At 37.0% G+C, this 20,512-nt stretch overlaps 1 protein-coding gene across 3 annotated transcripts in view; it reads left to right on the forward strand.

The window, feature by feature from the left end:
- The first annotated feature begins 980 nt into the window (after positions 1–980).
- Positions 981–20,512, forward strand: part of Bmpr2 (bone morphogenetic protein receptor type 2) — a 185,218-nt gene continuing 165,686 nt past the window's right edge. For 2 of the 3 annotated variants that reach the window (XM_046462958.2, XM_046462960.2), the window contains exon 1: positions 981–1,847. In XM_046462958.2, the coding sequence (XP_046318914.1) occupies positions 1,772–1,847 (76 nt within the window). In that variant the 5' untranslated portion in view covers positions 981–1,771. Of the gene's footprint in view, positions 1,848–10,996; positions 12,178–20,512 lie in introns of those variants that run through there. The other variant, XM_058578161.1, reaches the window with a different exon arrangement.

The following is a 20,512-nucleotide window of genomic DNA, read 5'->3' on the forward strand; positions in this document are numbered from 1 at the left end:
GTGGTCTTTCCAATTCGGGCTTTTGTTTGAGCAGTAAAAGGAGACCAAGGAGGCCAGGGTCTCCGTTCTGGGAAAGGCAGGTCCGTCCGGATTCTTTGGGTTACGAAGAAAGAGGCTCTGGCTGCATGAAACAACGGGGGTAATTCTGCCCCTGAAGCTTTTCTCCAGGGGACTTGGGGCGACAGCGACGCCTCAGTCCAGCTAAACGTAGGAAGAGTTAGCAGAATGCTGGACAAAAGATGTAATGTACGTACACACACAACTGTCTAACCATCCGCGTACGGAAGGCTTGTGTGTGTGAGGCAGAAGGGCCACTGCTGCCCGCGCGGGTTGCCAGCCCCACCCTGCCCTCCGCGGCTTTGGTGAGAGACACTGCGCGAGGCTTCGGATCTCGGGCCAGCCAGGGAGCCAGGGGCGGGGCCGGGCGGGGCCGCGAGCGCGCAGGCGCAGTGCGGCTTCGTCGTGCCGCCGCCGCCGCCGCCGCCGCCGCCGCCGCCCGCGTTGCACCACAGGCCCGAGACAGACTGGGCCGGGAAGAGCTGGAGACTGAGAAGGAGGCGGTGGCGGAGGCGGGGCGACTCCGGTGACCGGGAGCGCCGCAGACTGGCAGCTGCGGCGACTCCCCCCTTTGTGTCTGGTCTGCTCCAAGCCACTGGAAGTGCTTCCCGGAGAGGCAGTGGGTGTCTCGCCGGCTTGCTGCCCACCCTTTTTCCCAGCAACCTACATCAGCCCTCCCGCCGCCCCCCGCCCTCGGCCCGCGACGCCCGAGCTCCGCCCGGAGCCTAGAGCTGCGGGAGAACGAGGCGGCGGCGGCGGCGGCGGCGGCGGCGACAGCAGCAGCAGCAGCAGCTTCTTTCTCGGGGGTTTGTGATTCGTTCACAGGAGCCATTGATGGGCGAAGACGAAGCTTTCATGGTGGAATTCACGTCAGGCAAGATCGAGGGGCAGGAATAGCCTCAAGCGAGAGAGAAGGCGCGCGTTCGGCACGGAGAGAAGGGGCAGCTTTCCGTATCTCACCGCGACGCGCCGCCTCGGAGCTCGGGCCCTGCCTGCCGCCCCCCCCACCCCCCCTCCTCGCGCCGCCCGGCAGCCCGCGGCCGGGCCTGCGCGACCCTCGCGCGATTGTTCCGCGGGGTGTGTAGGCTTGGGCTTGCCCATGGAGGCAACCGCCGTTTTCGATCTCGTCGAAGGAGAGGATTTGTTGTTCTCGAAATCGGAGTGAAGGAAGCACCGAAGCGAAACTTTAAAAGGAATCCTGCTTTCCTCGAGCTGCGGGCGATGCGACTCGGGCCGCCGGGCGCCGCTGCCGCCCGCCGGGCTTCGCCCTTCGCGGCAGTCCGGAACTTGTTCTGATCCTCGGCCCCCCATCGAATCCCCGCCCTCCACTCCTCTGCTCCTTTGGATATGTTTTCTCGCAGACCTGGATATTTTTTTCATATCGTGAAACTACGAGGAAAATAACTGCCGGGATTCTTTCTGCTCCCCCTGTTTCTCCCCACGGACATGCCTTCAGTTTGGGGGGCCGAGGCACCCCCTCCTAGGCGAATGAAGCCCCCCAGTCGCGAGGGAGCGAAATGAAGGGAATTTCTGCAGCGGAATGAAAGCTCTGCAGCTAGGTCCTCTCATCTGCCATTTGTCCTTTCAAACTGCATTGTAATACGGGCAGGATAAGTCAGACGGGAGAAGACCAGCCTCCCTGCCGGATTTGTCTGCCCGTATTTACTTTCCATATATATATTTTTCCCCCTCCTGCTTCTTGACTGGTCCAGGGATGACTTCCTCGCTGCAGCGGCCCTGGCGGGTGCCCTGGCTACCGTGGGCCATCCTGCTGGTCAGCACTGCGGCCGGTGAGTAGCCCCGGGTAGCGCGTCCCGGCCACTTGCCCAGCGGTGGCGAGGGAGGGAGCCCTCGGAGGCCCAGGCCTGCGCTCGCCCTTCGCGACACGTCCCCTTGGGTCACTGTGGAGGGGATCTGCTGCCGGGTACCTGCCAGCGAAATCGCCTTTAGTGTTTTCGTGTAGTTTCATATCCTCACTCCCATATTCTCACCCCCATCCCCCTCCACTGGGGGGTGGGGAAAGACATGTTGGGTGTGGTATCTTGACATTTTTAGCTGTGAGGTAATGCAAGGAATAAAAATAATATTTTAATCACCAGTGAACAGTGTCTATTAGGAGATCTTTGGAAACAGAGCTGTAGTCCCCCCCCCCCAACAAAAAGAAGCGGATTTGGCTTATAGTAAAAAGAACATCAACTAAACACATACTTGCATTTATTTTTAGATTTCCACCACTCCTTGGGAATGCATGTTACTTTTCATTATTGAAAAATGTTACTGAATGAATAGAATTAATGTTGAGGAAACCAGACTGGGATTCTTGATACACTCTATAATACTATTCATTACTGTTACCATTAGTATTAATTTGCTACCAAATAATTGTTCTAGCAGTTATATCTCCATCTTTTTAACTTGGACACACTCATTTAATGTGTTTCTGGAATTACTGTTGAGCATTAAGTATTTTGATCACTTTTATTGGTCACCTGTCATCTATTGACTTCCCTGTCATTGAGACAACTTTAACTTTATGTCACACTTCTAAGAGATTTGACTCCTGAAAGTACTTTGACATTTTACTGAAATGTAAAAGGAAACAGTCATCCTTTTCTTTGGCTATTTCTTTTTAAATTCTCAGCCACCTTAAGAAAAAGGCCCAAGTTCACAATGCAACTGCATTTTTCAAGCAGTCTTTTGGTGATTTGCTTTTAGACATTTTCAGGAGTGAATTGTACATATAATTCTTAAATTTGACAAAGAATAGCCACATGGATTATGCATTTAAAAAAAAAATGAAGGACAAGAGTGTTGGCTTTCCAATTACTTTTCTTTTTACAAATGTGTAGTTTTCACATTGAATAAATTTCTCATTGCTTTGTTAGAGAGGTTATAAAAATCTGTTTTGGGAAAATACTGAAAGAAAATTTAAAGTTTTCTACTGTGCTTTTGGTATTACTGATTCATGTCCATTGTTAATTATGGTAAGTTAATTAGGGTCTGTATTTTATATTAAACTCATGAGCTTTTGAATCGAATATGTTTGACACTGATTTTAATATTTTTAGTCATTGCAATTATTTTTCAAGTAAAAATGAACACTTTTTTCTCTAAATTTGTTATTTAGCTCTTTAAATTCTCTAGCCACAAGCCATGTGGTTCTTGTAAAATAAGAAGAATAAAAAAGGCCTTAAGCTAACCAGTCATTCTTTGAGCAGAAATTTCAGAATATTTTTGTTCTTTTTTATTCTTTACCCTTTGGAATGTAGGTTCTCTTTTATAGTGACATGCTTATCATTTTATGATCAGAACTGACAAAAACAAGAGAAGAAAACATTGTTTTTAAAATAAACCATTTCTATTTGGCAAAATAAATATTCTTAGAATAGTGTCCCTTTAAAGGGGATAGATTAATAAAAATGGTGTTAATCTTTTTTCTTTAGTATTACCTAGCACCTGATGACAGTGCTAGGAAGCTGGGTTTTAGAGCTGTAACAATAATAATAGTTAGTATTTATTGAGTGCTTTCTGTGCACCAGCACATTTTCAAATAGCTTTACTTTTTTTTTTTTTTATCCTCTTGACAATTCTGTACTGCAGGTTGTTATTCCCTTTTTAGAGAGGGAGAGAAAAGTACAGATAATTTAAATAACTAATTACACAGTCAGGAAATTATGGAGACAGGATTATAGCCTGCACTCTTACCCACCACATTAATTCTAACAGCAACAGAGGCAACAACTACTTCTCAGTCTAATTGGAACATGAAGATAGAGTAATGTTTCACCTTTTTCACCTTTGAAAAGTAGTGGGGACATTACAGAGAATAATAGTGTAGGCACTGGTTATGCAGATGTCATGGTTCTGAATGTATAAAACTTTGCCTGATATTGGAATGGCTAGTGCAGTTTTATTATTTTAAGTTCAAGGTGACCAGAATGGGTTTGGGATATATGGATGTCATGATGTAATTGGACAGATGCACATAATTCACCTGAATAGGAAAAAAAAAATGTACTGGAATACAGAGCATATCCTTCTTTGGGAACATGGATAAATTATTTTTGAATTCCTCTTTCCTACTTACTCTGTCTTCTTGGACTTCTTAATTCTTAAAATAGTTGGTATGCAAAAAATTAGGATTTATGAAAAAATAAGATGTACTTTGTTTATAAATGACTTAATTTTAACAAAATATAAGTGTTTAAGTGTCAGCTTCTGTAATGCATTTGAAATAATTCTCTTGACTAGATTTCAATTACATTCATCTCCTTTGGGAGCACACATTGTTTCAAGTGAGTCATCTATTAGTATTGTTGAGCAGTTATTGAATATTGTTGAGTAACTGGAAGTTTAGTAATCTTAATTTCAATGTTTCTAGAAATGTGGACACTGCAACAGAATCAGTCGTGATTGAAAAAGTGATCTTTTTAGTCCTGTAGTCTAGTTGTTCTGAATGAATCTCTCTGGGACTCCAGAGAGTATCAGGTAAATTTGAGAATGAGTGCTTTATATCATCAGTCCTGATTAGATTTTTTAAATATGGTGATTCAGTCACCTCTTGCTGCATAATAATTTGCAATCACAAAATCTTAGTGGTGTGCAACAGTAAGCATTTCTTCTGCTCCACTTCTCTCATTATGGAATCCATGCTGGAAGCAGGGTAACATCTACCTGGAAAAAGCTTGTTATCAGTGCTGTGGCAGAAGTTGAAGAGAGCAAGCCCAGCCCACCAGCACTTTTCCAGACTCTGGTTCTCTAACATCTCATTGGCTAACTAAGTCTTACTGCCAAGCCCAAGACAAGGGAGGAGTTGGGGGGTGTAGAAGTACATTTTTGCCTCTAGTTCCATTGCACAGGAATGAAGATTAAAACTTTCAATCTACCATTTGAGATGAGGAAGTGGTAGATTGAAGGGAAGAGGCTTTCCTTAACATTTGAATGGAGCTAAGCTCTTAAATAGGCTTTTGCATTAAAATGACACCAGGTTTGGTCTCTACAAAAGCTGTCTTGGAATGTGGCCTGTGGTATGCAGTATTGATGTTGGTGTGTCTATGAAATGTGTGGAAAGAGATGTCTGTGACAAAGAAAGACATTTTTTTTTTTCATTAAAAGTGTGTGTGTGTGTGTGTGTGTATATATATATATATATATTTTTTTTTTTTTTTTCTTCTCCTCCACCCTCCCTGCTTGGGGTACAACTCAGGGCATGCAATTACTTTACTACTGAGCTACATCCTCAGCCAAAGGCCAACTTTTTAGTAGTAAAGAAGAAGAGCCTTCATGTTATTGTTTTTATGTATTTATCTTGTCCTCCCAATTAGTAATTGTTTCTAGAGGATAGGTTTCATGTCATTTTGGCCAAGGAATCCAACCCAGGGCCTCTGGCATTCTATCACTGAGCCACCCCCTAGTGCTCATATCTTAAATTGTTTTGTATTGTTCCATATGGCTGTACACATAAGAGATGCTTAAGAAATACTTGGTGAATGAGTTATAAAAAGCAATTGGAGCTTATTGACTCAAAATATTAGTAACTTATTCTTTCTTTGACCTAGTTTCTTCAACTGTAGAGCAGTTTAAGTGGCATAGTGGGAAGACCACTGTCCTGAGTTAAGGCCTGGATTCTGACACACCTAACATAGTTCATTTAGTTCTAATTTTATGGGTTTGGACCACATTATGTTTCAAAATGCAAATTCCTGGATACCACTTTAAGTCTTAGTGAATCCAAGTACCTGGACATTAAAACCTAAGAATCCATATCTATGTACTCTTGAGAACTGGATCTAATTTTATTTCTAATTCTCAGCTTCTACAACTTAATTAATTATTTTTTGGTACTGGGGATTTAACCCAGGGATACTTTACCACTGAGCTACATCCCCAGCCCTTTTTGTTTTTTATTTTAAGACAGGGTCTCACTATGTTGCTTAGATCCTCACTAAGTTGCTGAGGCTGGCCTTGAACTTGTCTGAGTCTCATGAGTTGCTGGGATTATGGGCCTGTGCCACTGTGCCCAGCTATTTTTATTTTTACTTTTTGTGCTAATTATACCTTATTATGGAGCTTTTAGTCACCATCAATACCAAACATTTCTTATTTGTATTTTAAGCAACTACCTTTTTCTTTTTACCATTTGCAGTGTTTTTAATTGCCTTTTTTTTTTTTTTTTGGTCTTAGGGTGATATATTACATAATGAAAAAGGCTTTATTGACCCAGTATTATTTATGTATGCTAATTTAGCTCCTATTTTTATGTTGGTCATTTTATTCTCCTTCTACTTCTGTCAAAAGGAGAAATTACTTATTAGTAGAAAGAAGAGTTTTAGTAAATTTGGATGAGAATTATTGATGAAGTATAAAGGGATTAGTGTTAAACTTAATTAGACTAGACAATTTTGTTTTGATTTTAGTTACAAATTAATATTCAGTTGAGCCTTTTCCAGGTGGATAAACTGCATATAGTATTTGATCAATGTGTACTAGAAAAAAATAAATGTGGGTGCTGTGATATCTAGGAATTCATGATTTTTTTTTTTTTTTTGGTACCAGGGATTGCACTAAGCCACATCCCTAGCCCTTTTTGTATTTTATTAAAGACAGGATCTCACTGAGTTGCTTAGCACCTTGCTAAATTGCTGAGGCTTGCTTTGAACTCGCAATCCTCCTGCCTCAGCCTCCGAAGACACTGGGTATTACAGGCATGCACCACCTGCCCAAGTTAGGAATTCATGAATTTTGAACTTCTCTTATAGCACTTATGCATAAAGAGAGTCTTATATTACGAAACTCTTTTCCCTTTCAAGTTAAATGATCTAGTCTTGAGTCTTTTTCAGAAGAGCAAAGGATACCTTGTTGGAATTTAAGTACACTAGTTTTGTTTAAATTCTTTTTTTCTTTTTTGTTTGTGAGATGGATATGATAAGAAAACACATAATTTATGTATAATCTGTGTGGAGTTAGAAATAAGCAAGTAAACCTAATGCAATAGTATATACCTGTAATCCCAGCGGTTTAGGAGACTAAGGCAGGAGGATTAGAAGTTGAGGCTAGTCTCAGTAACTTACTGAGGCCATAAGCAATTTAGTTAGATAGGTCTCAAAAAAATAAAAAGAGCTGGGATATGGGCCTGGAGTTGTGGCTTAGTGATAGAGCGCTTGCCTAGTATGTGTGAAGCACTGGGTTTGATTCTCAACACTGCATATAAATAAATGAATAAAATAAGGGACCATCAACATCTTTTTTAAAAAAAAAAATTTTTTTTATATATTTATTTTTTTAGTTTTTGGCGGACACAACATCTTTGTTTGTATGTGGTGCTGAGGATCGAACCCGGGCTGCACTCACGCCAGGCCAGCATGCTACCGCTTGAGCCACATTCCCAGCCCCCCATCAACATCTTAAAAAAAAAAAAAAAAGCTGGGATATAGCTCAGTGGTAAAGTGTCCCTGGGTTCGATCCCCTCAAAAAAGAAGAATGTAATAAATGACAGGAACATTTTGGAATGCATTGCTTTACCAAAACTATTAGTATATAACATGTACTATTTGTTCTTAATTACATTAATTCATTGTCTGGTGGGAAGTTTTTTTATATTCTAGACTGTTTCTATTTAAATATGTACCCAAAGGAGTAGCCAGAAGGGCAGGGGAGCACTAAGAATAAATAGATAACATGGAGGGAGAGCTGAAATATTTGCACAACCAACATTTATTATGTTTCCTGTGTGCAAGATTCTTTTGTAAATGCTGATACAAAGAAAATAAGAAAAAAAAGAAAGATAAATAAAAAATAAATTAAAAATAAAAACAAAGGAGGCTGTGGCTGTGGCTTAGCAGTACTGCACTTGCCTGGCATGTGTGAGACACTGAGTTCGATTCTCATCACTGCATATAAATAAATAAAATAAAAGTCTATCAACAACTAAAAAAACAAAAAATTAAAAAGAGAAAAAAAGTCTGCCTTCCTCCCTACCATCTCATGCTTCATAAGGATGATACAGAAGTTAGATATACTATTTGGAGCAAGGGTGAACACTTTGCAGACCTTTAGCATTATTTTCTTTCTTTCGTCTATCTTTCAGGATATCCCTGTGTCTTCTTGATCATCTCCACCCTCTTTTAGATGGACAGCATGCCTTTATCTTATTTGTTTACTTTTATGTAGTGCTGAGGATCAAACTCAGTACCTCACACATGCCACACAAGTGCTCCGCCACTAAGCCCCAGCCCCAGCCCCAGCCCTCCATCCTCTTTTACAATGTTTCTTCTCAGCTAGCCTTTTTGAAAGAGCACTGAAAATTTCCCACTTTCATATTTTGAACTCCTTTGCTCCCCTCTCCCTACAGTGTGTATTAGGTCAGTAGTGACTTCCTAATTGCCAAATCCAGTTATTTTTCTCTTTACTGAACTTGACAATTTTGGTTATCCCTTTCTTGATGATTTTACATTTCCCTAGTTCTGTATCTTCTCCCCTCCTTTCTCCTAAATGTTTACAAGTAAGTAAGCAGTTTGATCTTCATAAGTATATGGTTTGTTTGTTTTGTTTTTTTCAAATCCTGGGGGTTGAACCCAGGGCCATTAAGCTATGCTCCCAGACTTAGTATTTCAAGTTTAGCTTAGGTTGGGGGAAACTGTGCCGCATTCTAAATTTGTAAAAGCACTATTTCAAGAAAAAAAAATCTTTTGCAAAGACATTTTATATCTTGATTATATATGTTGAATTAGCACAACAAAAGTATAAAGAAAGGCTCTTTAGAAATATGCTTTAATGAAAATATAAGAATAGCCATGCATGATGGCTCTTACCTGTAATCCCAGGGATAGGGATGCTGAGGCAGGAGGATCATGAATTCAAAGCCAGTCTCAGCAATTTAGTGAGGCTCTAAGCAACTCAGTGAGACCCTGTATCCAAATAAAATACAAAAATGGACTGAGGATGTGGATCAGTGGTTAAGTTCCCCTGAATTTAATCCCTGGTACAAAAAAAAAAAAAAAAAGGATTCCTAGAATTTTAGGGTTAGGAAAGGATCTTTTAGTGGATTTTAAATAATTAGAAGTTCACTTAAGAGGATTAGACTTCTCTACAATCTTGTCTCATTTTAATTTTAAAATAAAAGGCTTCAGCTCAGTCTTTGACCCAATTGTCATACCTTCTACATCAGTGATATCTAGTTAATGCCATTTAGACTTTAGTTTAATGTTTTTTCATTTAAAAAATTTTTTTTAGTTGTAGATGAACACAATATCTTTATTTTATTCATTTTTTTTATGTGGTGCTGAGGATTGAACCCAATGCCTCATGCGTACAAGGCAAGTGCTCTACCACTGAGCCACAACCCCAGCCCAGTTTTTTTAATTTTTTAAGCAGCTTTATTGAGATATAATTTACATACCATACAATTCAACCATTTAAGGTATGCAATTCAGTGATTTTTTTGTATATTTTAAAATTGTGGTTAAAATATGTATGTGTGTGTATGTATACACACACACACACAATATTTGCCATTTTAAACTGTTTTTGTGTGTGTGATCCTCCTGCCTCAGCCTCCTGAGCCTCTGGGATTACAGGCGTGTGCTACCGAACCCAGCAACATTTTCACAGTTCAGTGTCATTAGTTATATTTACAACATTACTAAAACCTTTTCATCACTCCAAGTAGAAACTTTTAAAAATATTTTTAAATTATAATTTTTTTTTGTACCAGGGATTGAACCCAGGGGTGCTTTACCTCTGAGCTATATCCCACCCCTTTTTATTTTTTATTTTAAGAGAGGGTTTCCCTTTTTTCACTTGGAAATCCAGTTGTGCCAGTTCCATTTGTTTATGAAACTGTTCTTCCCCTATTGGTGGAATTGGCAGTCTTGTCAAGAATCAACAGGGCAAGGCTGATTTAACTAAGTGGTATAGCATTTGCCTTCTATGCATGAATTCTTGGGCTCAATCCCCAGCACTGCACAAACAAAAACTAAAACAAAAATGACTAAAGTTTTATGAATTTATTTCTAGACTCTCATTTCAACTTGTCTATAGGTCTGTCCTTATGCCAGTATTATTAGTATTTTGATTACTGTTGCTTTGTAGTAAAATTTTGAAATTGGGATAGGTAAGTCCTCTGACTTTGTTTTTTTTCAAGATTGTTGTGGCAAATCAGAACCTCTTGCATTTCTATATAAATTTGAGAGTTGACTTTTCTATTTCTGCATAAAAGGCTGTTGGAATTTTGATAGGGGTTTTTGGGTCTGTAGACCACTTTGGGATTGACATCTTAATATTGAGTCTTCCTATCCATAAATAAGGAATGTCTTTCCATTTATTTAGGTCCTCTTTAATTTTTGTCAGTAATGTTTTCTAATCTTCAGTGTACAAGTGTTTAATTTCCTTTGTATTTTATTCTTTGGTTCCTTGAGTATTTTTTTTTTTTTTTCAATTTGGTGAACTCTCTCTCTCTCTCTCTCTCTCTCTCTCTCTCTCTCTCTCTCTCTCTCGTGTGTGTGTGTGTGTGTGTGTGTGTGTGTGTGTGTATGTTTATGTTTTGGTACTGGGGATTGAACTGAGGGGCACTTAACCACTGGAGTCACATTCCCAGCCCTTTTTTGTATTTTATTTAGAGACAGTGTTTCATTGAGTTGCTCAGGGCCTTGCTAAGTTCTGAGGCTAGCCTTGAACTTGGAATCCTCCTGCCTCAGCCTCCCAAGTAGCTGGGATTACAGGCATGCACAGCTGTACCTGGCTCTTGTTTTTATTCTTAAGTAAATGATAAAATAATTAATTTTTTAAATATATTAAGGCACTTAAATTTGTTACTAATAAGATAGTGATTTTGGTTGATTAACTATTTTCATTCTGAAAAGCTGAGAGAATAACATTAGCTAATTACTTAAATTTTACTTTATGTTGTTGAAGAGGATTTTGATTGTTATATCTACTAGACCTACTTGCCTAGTAGGTCTAACAATTAGACCTACTAGAATAGCTTAAAGTTTTTTATATCTTCTGATAGGTATTTTATTACTTTTTCATTGAAGTAAACTGAAATAACTTTTGTTAGGCATATGTGAATTAAAAATAATTTGTATAAATGTACTGCTCTTAAATAAACCATTAGGAATATCTTGGAATTTCTGTTTTGTTCTTATAGATAAGGTTTAGATGGAATTTGGCATGTGGTAATCTCTATTTAATAAATAATGAGTTTGTTTTCTGTGTTTTGATTTCCTGTTTCACAGTTGTACTAGTTAATGGGATTAGGCAATCTTGATTTGTTTCTTCTTTAATTTAATTAAAAGGTTTGAAGCATCTAATAAATATTTCTGTTATTTACTCCTTGTCATAACATGCTCTTTGGACAGCTCTTTTGAATAAATATCTGTTGCTAAAAATGAAGAGAATTTTCTGTCCTTTAAACTTTGATAATTAAATTAATTTCTCAGTCTGGGGTCGTGGCTCAGTGGTTGCCTAGCATGTGTGAGGCACTGGGTTCGATTCTCAGCACTACATATAAATAAACAACTAAAAAAAGATATTAAAAAAATTAATTTCTCATATCTGCTTTTGCTTTTGTAAAATTATTTTTAGTTTACTGATAATTTGTTTTGGGTGTTGTTGAGTCACATCCCCAGCCCTTTTATACTTTATTTAGAGATTACTAATTTGCTGAGGTTGGCTTTGAACTCATGATCTTTCTGCCTCAGCCTGCTGAGCTGCTGAGATTACAGGCATGTACCACTGTGACTGGTTGGTTTTCTGTTTCTTGATTGTACATATTCAGCACTTTTCTGAATCAGTAAGCCTTTTTTTTTTAATATTTATTTTTTTAGTTGTACACAATACTTTTATTTTATTTATTTATTTTTATGTGGTGCTGAGGATAGAACTCAGGGCCTCGCACATGCTAGGCAAGTGTTCTGCTGAGCCACAACCCCAGCCCAGTAAGCCTTTTTTAAGAAAATACTAATGATAAGGGTAAGTATTGTCTTTGATATAATCTGTCATATTAATTTTTTACCATTATGCATTTTTTAAAAAAGATTTTTTGTTTGTAGGTGATCACAATACCTTTATTTTATTTTTATGTGGTGCTGAGGATCGAACCCAGTGCCTCACACATGAGAGGTGAGTGCCCTACCACTAAGCCACAACCCTAGCCCCATGCATTTTAATTTTATGTAAGTCATTTGAGGTGTTGAATATTTGGCAGAGGAGTAGAGAAATATCCATAGAAAATATGATGTTCAGTTAGCCTGTGACTTTTTGTGAAAATACAGTAATGAATGAGATAAAATAAAAATGAAAAACATAGTAAAGATATAGAAAATATAGCAAATGAAATATGTAATAAAGACATAGTAAATTTTATATGCTGACCAAGCAAGTAAAACTCTTATGCCAGCATTTAAAAATGAAGTAAATGATAACCAAAAAGTCTTTTATTAATATTATAGAAATCTTATATTCTCACATGAAATCTACTAATTAACTTTTTCATGTATGTAAAAATCTTAGAATATTTTTTAGTTTAGGAATCTTTGACCAGGTTATAAGTTTTTGTTTTTTTTAAATTTTTGATTGCAGTTTCCTTTAGTTTTTTTTTTTTTTTTTTTTAAAGAAAGAGTGAGAGAGAGTGAGAAAGAGGGAGAGAGAATTTTTTTTTTTTTAATATTTATTTTTTAGTATTTGGCGGACACAACATCTTTGTCTGTATGTGGTGCTGAGGATCGAACCCGGGCCGCACGCATGCCAGGCGAGCGCGCTACCGCTTGAGCCACATCCCCAGCCCTCCTTTAGTTTTTAATATTCATGTTTCCACTGAAATTTGGAGCTATTTAAGACTATACTGTTCATTTAATACTTGATAGCATCTTATAAGTGTTTTTAGTTTTGGTATTTTACTTCCCTTGGCATATTTATAAATCCCCCTGCCCCTGGTGCTCAGAATCCAACCCAAATCTCATGCATGCTAGGCTAGGCAAGTGCCATATTTATAAACTTCTTGAAGGAAGGTAGCTTTTGTATGTTTTTAACAGAGATAATTATGCTATGCCGTAATCCCATGGTTCTCCAAGATGCAGTGTGCATTAGAATTACCTGGAGAATTTGTTGAAACAGAATTCAAGGCCCTACCCTGGAGTTTCTGATTCAGTATTTCTGGGTGGAGTTTGGAAGCTGGCATTTCTAACAAGTTCTCAGGAGTGATTGGTTTTGATAGTTTGAGTTCTATACTTTGACATTCACACATAATAAATGTCTGTTGAATGATGTAGGTTGAGCCAACACATATTGGTTATGGATGCTGTTCTTGGAAACCTCTCCCATAAGGATTTTTCTGAAGATTTAAGTACTGATTTATTTGGTGTAGGCTAATAATTCTCAAAGTTTGGTTCCTAGATTAGTGGCATCAATATCACCTGGGTGCTTCTTAGAAATGACAATTTTTTGAATCTGAGGCCTTTGAATAAAAAAGATCAGATCCAGTAATGTGTATTTTAGTTGGCTCTCTAGGTGATTCTGATGAACTCTAAAGCATAAGAACCACTGATTTATACAATGAATTTAGAGCTTCCATTCTTTTTTATTTTTTTAAAATTTATTTTTTGGCAGTGCTAGGGATTGAACCCAGGGCCTCATACATGCTATGCAGGTGGTCTACCACTGAGCTACATCACCGGCCGTTTTTTAAATTTTTTTTTTACTTTGAGATGGAGTGTTGCTAAGTTGCCCAGGCTGGCCTTCAATTTGCAGCCTTTACACCTCAGCTTCCACAGTTGCTGGGATTATAGACATGTGCCACTGTACAGACAGGAACCTCCATTCTTAATCAGAGGTTTATATCAGAATCATCTAGAGGACTTTTATAAAATGTGCCTGGGTTTGATTCCCATCAGTGCAAAACAACAACAACAACAACAACAAAACAACTACATGGCAAGAACATGTAAGGAGGGGAATCATTTCCAAGAGAACTAATAGGAACTGGGCTTAATGTTGCACACCTGTAATCCCGGTAACTCAGGAGGCTAATGCAGGGAGATCACAAGTTCAAGGCCAGCCTCAGCAATTTAGTCAGATCCTGTCTCAAAATGAAAAGGGTTGGGGATGTAGCTCAGTGTTAAGAGTGCTCCTGGGTACAGTCCTTAGTACTAGGGGTGGGGGGGGGACCTTAATAGAAAGTTTATGCACATGCCTAGAATCCCAGTGTCCAACACTCTATATTAATTCTGCTATGCACATATTAAATCTCATTTAAAATGCATTACTCAAATTATCAAGATATAATGTAGAATTTGTATAATCATTCTCACCTTGAATGCAGATGGAGGATTTATGGGACATGATAAAGTATTGTGCCACAGGCATTGGCTATTAAAGTATTAGGGAGAGTTAAGTGTTCAGGGGAATAGGAAGATAAGACACACACTTATCTGTTTGTGTCAATACCACATTTGTTTCTGGAAGTTTAGATGAAAGTGGAGATTGAGAAATTTCATATTGTTAAAGTCAGACTTCCTCTTATAGGCAGTTTTACCCTTATAATCTGTGTCAGAATACATATGATAATATATTTTCATTCTTTTCTAACAAGTGCAAGATAGGAAGATTTAGAACAAAATGTGACTTATACAAATGATAGACGTGTGAAGGAATATTTAAATGTTTGATTAATAATCTAAACTCTCCAATTGTTTCATTTAAATGAAGAAATAAATAGCTAAGACTTTTCTATCACTATTAATCTGTCTTCAGTCTTTGCCTTTGTAGGTTTATCTATGAACAAAGCTATATAATTGTACTAGGTGCTCCAAGCTAACTGTTTTTGTTTTTTTTTTTTTTTTTTGCTGTGCTGAGGATGGAACCCAACGCTTTTCAAACTACTAGGCAAGGGATGTACCGCTGACCTACATAAAACCTCAGGCTAACCTTTACTAGAAAGTTTCATTTGTGTTTTTATTTGAAAAATACAAAAAGTACTAATAGCCCACAATCCATTTATTTCCTTTTAAATATAAAAAGTATATGTAATTTTGTATGGTTGTGATTTTATAATATCTTTTAATTATGTCTTGGATTTTTTTAGTAACCAGTAGTATGTCGTAAGCATGTGTGTGAAATCTTAACTATCATTTTAATAGTTGTATATATTCCATTGAGTATATTTGTTATTATTTATTATTTCCTATTGGGAGGTGTTTAGGTATTTTCTGATTTTTTTCCCTCTAATAGTGCTTTATTGAATACTTCTGTGCCAACATCCTTTTTGTATTTGATTTATTTCCAAGTTCTCATCTTGACCTATCAGCTAGCTGCATTAGTCAATTTAATCATTTTTCTTCCTTGAAATACTATATTTTTTTTGATAGTTCCTTATTTTGCACCTGACCCCTAAATGTTTTATTGCCCCAAGATTCAGTCCTTGTACCTTTTCTGTAACTACACTGACTCTTTTAATGATCTTAAACAGTATCATGGCTTTAAATGGCATCCAGAGGCTAAGTTTTAAATGTATTTCTATTCCAGATCTTTTTCCTTCCTTGAAATCTGGTTGCAGGTAGCCAACTGTGTATCTACCATTTTCACTTGGGTAGCTCTTTTTTTTTAATATTTATTTTTAGTTGTAGTTATATACAATCCATTTATTTATTTATTTATTTTTATGTGGTGCTGAGTATCAAACCCAGGGCCTCACATGTGCTAGCTACTGCTGAGCCACAACCCCAGCCCATCACTTGGGTATCTCAAACTTAAAGCATCCAAAACTGAACTCCTGAGCTTCCTCTCCAGGCCTGTTCTTCCCATAAATTTAATTCAATTCAGCAAATTGCAGTTTTGTTTTTCCTGTTGTTTAGCCCTAAATAAGATATGTTTTTAGTCTCCTCTCTTTTTCACATTCACATTCACATTCAAGTTGATAACAAAATCTTTTGGCTCTACCTTCAAAATAATAGTCTGACTACTTTTTTACCCCTTCTACTGCATCTTAATCTAAAAGTCACAATCTTTTCTTAGTTGTAACTTTTCGCTATCCTGTTTCTCTGCCTTTTTCTAGTTATAGTCTTTCAACATAGTAGCCTGGGTAACCATTTTCAAATATAAATCAAATCATGACATTTCTTTAATTTCTCCAGCACTTCCCCATATCACTTAGAATAAAAGTCATAATCATTTAAAATATTCTACATAATCTGGTCTCTACTGTTCATGACTTTATGTGCTAATCTGTCTTGCTTAATTTTAATTGTGCTTTTAACTTTATATAGAACTAAATTCAGAAAATCAAATGTTTTAAAAGTGGTTATATTTAAGATGCCTTATTTAAGTAATTTGACTACAATTAGTGAGTAAATACATATATTGGAGTAAGGGAGAGGTCTCGTGAACATTTTTTGAGACTTTAGTATACTTACTAAGTTCGTTACACACTACTATTTACTTTATTGTCACATTGCCCTCTAAACCCATTTTGTCCCAGTGACCCAGATGTGGAACACCTATAGATCTTAAATTGAGCAACAATATACCACTTATGGTAACTTTGAAATAATTTCATTAAATTAATTGGAAATTTGGGACTTAATGGGTCTTAAAGTATAAAATATTTGAAATATTTTATTCATCTAAAAATCTTATGGCATTCAAATCATCAGGAATAATTATTCAGGCTGAACTGTGTTTGGTTATAGTCTTTTATTTTGCTGTAAATGACAGCAGATATTTTCGGTTTTAGTTTTGTGTTTAACATTCAAATGTTGGTGGATAATAAAGCATTTCATTGAAGATTCAAAACTTCAGTTTTGGAAAAGAGCACCAGATAGATTAGAAAAAAGATGATGACATATTTAGTCAATGATAAGTTTTTCATGTGTTGTTAGTGATTAGAACCCCTAGGGGCTATTCTGGGGTGAAGAGTAACTTTTTATATTTAGTTACTACACAAAGGACTGTATTATGGTGATAAGAGAAGCAAGATTAACAACAGTCAAATGATATCTAGAGATGGATTTATTCATGTTACTTTTTGAAACAAAATTTTACATTTGACAAAACTAATATTTTCCTGTGACTAAAATGCATGTGTTAGCTTAATGAAATGTATCAAGAATGTTAGTCTATAAATACACTTTAGCTTTTAGCATCAAGTTGTATCCATTTATACAACTCTTAGGTTTATGAGAAACTTAGGTTTATGAGAAATTAAGTTTGTTGACTACTTGCTGCTAAGTCCCTTTTTAAAAAAATATTTACTTTTCAATCATAGTTGGACACAATACCTTTATTTATTTATTTTTATATGGTGCTGAGGATTGAACCCAGGGCCTTGCACATGCTAGGCGAGTGCTCTACTACTGAGCCACAACCCCAGCCCCTGCTAAGTCCCTTTTTAATTAAAAACAACAAACAACAACAACAATAAAGCAAGGTATTGAGCTGCAGATGTAACTCAAAGGTAGAGTATTTGCCTTGCATGCAAGAAGCCCTGGGTTCAGTCTCCAGCACAGGGGGAAAAAATCATTCTTAGACTGGCACTGAACTCTACTGTAAGTACATATAGATATAGTAAGGTATTTTATTTCATACCACCCTATTGATGAAAATAGAAATTCTAGTGTGTTAATGCATGGTTTATGGAACTATGCCAGTTAGATAGGCTAGGTTCTTCTACAATAATTTTCTTTTTGGGGGGCTCCTGGGGATTGAACTCAGGGGGTGCTCTACCACTGCTACATCTCCAGCTGTTTTAAAAATTAAAAAAAACCCATTTTTTAAAAATTTGAGATAGAATCTTGCAGTTTCTGAAGTTGGTCTCAAATTTATGGTCCTACTGCCTCAGCCTTCTAAATTGCTGGGATTACAGGCCTGCCACCATGACTGGCAACAATGGCTATTTTTTTTTTTTCTTTGCTTACATTGTATATTCATTAAAGGTTTCAGGAGTACTTTATTTGTTGTTCAAGGATCTGGGTTGAAGAAAATACCATCTTGAAAGTTGCTGATTGTGCCAAAAGTAAAAAATAATATGTGAGGGTTTTTCATTGCAATTATGTTCTGCCTAGAAATGATTCATATAACTTCCACCTAACAACTAAATTGTTCAATTTCATGGTCTTCCCTAACCTCTAAAAAGTGTGAATCCCCCACTCCCCGCCCCATATGTCCAGAAAGGAAATTTGAGGACCAATGACCAATGATGACTACAGGAAGTAATAAGATAAACTTGTGTTGACTTTGTTTTGTATTTTAAAACTTGTCTTTGCTTTAAGACTTTGTTTTTATTTCTTGAACTTTAAAAAATCCTTAAATTGTAAGATCATTTCAAAAAAGATTTTTTAATGATAAGTATAGAAATGATAATGAAGTATAGAAAATAAAAAGATCCCTTCTCTCTTTACTTTTTCTCTAATCCCATTCCTTGGATATAACTATTGTTAATAGTTTGGAGCATAATATTCCATATGTAAGCATATGTATGCACTATTAAAAAATCTGTGTGAATACACACACACACACACACACACACACTTTTTTTTTTTTTGTACCAGGGATTGAACTCAGAGGTACTAGTCCACTGAGTCACATCCCCAGCCCTATTTTGTATTTTATTTAGAGACAGGGTCTCACTGAGTTGCTTAGTTAGCACCTCACTGTTGCTGAGGCTGGCTTTGAACTCGTGATCCTCCTGCCTCAGCCTCCTGAGCCACTGGGATCATAGGCATGCACCACTGTGCTCTGCCCTATAACAAGTTTTTAAACAAAATAGAATCACATATTATGTGTATTTTTAAAAATTATTTGTATAGGACAGTTCTAGAAGTAAGAGCATTTAGTCAAATTTGGACATTTAAAATTTTGATATGAAAAATTTTCCCAAAAAGGATTGTATCAGTTTTAATTTCCTCCAGTAGTGTATGAGAATTTCCATTTTCTTTTACCTTTTCTAAGTAGAGTATCTTATCTAACTTTTCATTTTTTTGCCAAAGCAAAATAGTCATGTTCTGTTTCAGTTTTCAGGGCTTTAATTTTTAGTGGAGCCAAACTTTTTTCCATACACTTTTGGCCAGTTGTATGTATCTTAATTTCCTGTTCATATATCATATTAATTTTTCTGACTAGTTTTTATTATTTGGTTGATGTTTTATAAATATTTTTTGGCAATTAAAATCATATTTTTGTTCCCTTGTAACATCTAGTCCTGAGTTATCTTAGAAAAGTCTTTACCATATCCACAATTAACAAAAATTCTATCTTTTGGTTCTATATGGTTCTATTTTCTTATTTTTAAAATAGGTAATTTAATCAATCTGCAGTATTCTTAGTGTTGTACATATGTTAACTTGTAATGAAAGTCTGAAATAGATATTATGATTATTTACATACACAGATAAGGAATTTGGAATAAAGAGAATAAAATTGTTTTCTTTCTCAGTGCTAGGGGTTGAACCCAGGCCCTTGTGCATGCTTAGCAAGCCCTGAACTGCTGAACTATTCCCTAGCCTCATCTTTCATACTTTTAACTGACTGCCTCTTATGTAGCAAAGGTTGTCTTTTTTTTTTTTTTTTTTTTTTAATGTACTGGGTGTTGAACACCGGGGTCCTTTACCATTGAGCTATATCCCCAGCCCTTTTTATTGTTTCAGAATTTGAGACAGGATCTTGCTGAGTTGCTTAGGGCCTTGCTAAATTGCTGAGATTGGCCTCAAACTTGGAATACTCTGGCCAGAACCTTCTGGGTTTTTGGGATTATAGCCACTGTCCTGGCCAGTCAAATTATCCTTTATTCGTAGAATTCCAAGAGGAGAAAGTGTATCATTTGGTTTGAAAGCATCATTTAGGGACAATTAATTTGAAAAGCATAAAATATATTTATGACACAATAGATTTTATGCTTTTATTGGTAAACAGGTGACTAATACCCGTTTCTTAAAATACCTTAACATAGGAACCCAGACATTTTTGGCTCTCAGAGCCTTAGTTTTTGTGATTGGGGATCAAATCCTGGGCCTCACACATACTAAGCATGTGCTCTACCACTGAGCTAAACCCCCAGCTCAAGAACCTTACTTATTTTAATTTAAAAGTTTCTAAGAACCTTGGTTGTTTGGATTTCTAGTTTATAAAAGTTGAGGAAAGTCAGGTGTGGTGGTGCAGGCCTATAATCTCAGCAATTTTGAGAGGTGGGTTGGAGGATCACAAGTTCCAGGCCAGCCTCAGCAACTTATCAAGACTCTGTCTTAAAATAAAAAGGACTTAGGGCTGGGCTTGTGGCTCAGCGGTAGAGTGCTCGTCTCACATGCGCAGGACCCTGGGTTCAATCCTCAGCACCTTTAAAAAAATAATTTAGTGAAATAAAGGTATTGTGTCCAACTATAAAATAAATATTTTATTAAAAAAAAAAGGACTGTGAATGTTACCTCAGTGGTAGAATGTCTCTGGGTTCAATACAAAAAAAAAAAAAAAA

This window comes from Marmota monax, unplaced genomic scaffold (genome assembly GCF_021218885.2).
Source record: "Marmota monax isolate L192 unplaced genomic scaffold, Marmota_monax_Labrador192_F-V1.1 WCK01_AAM20220418_F8-fsc00095, whole genome shotgun sequence".
NCBI lineage: Eukaryota > Metazoa > Chordata > Mammalia > Rodentia > Sciuridae > Marmota > Marmota monax.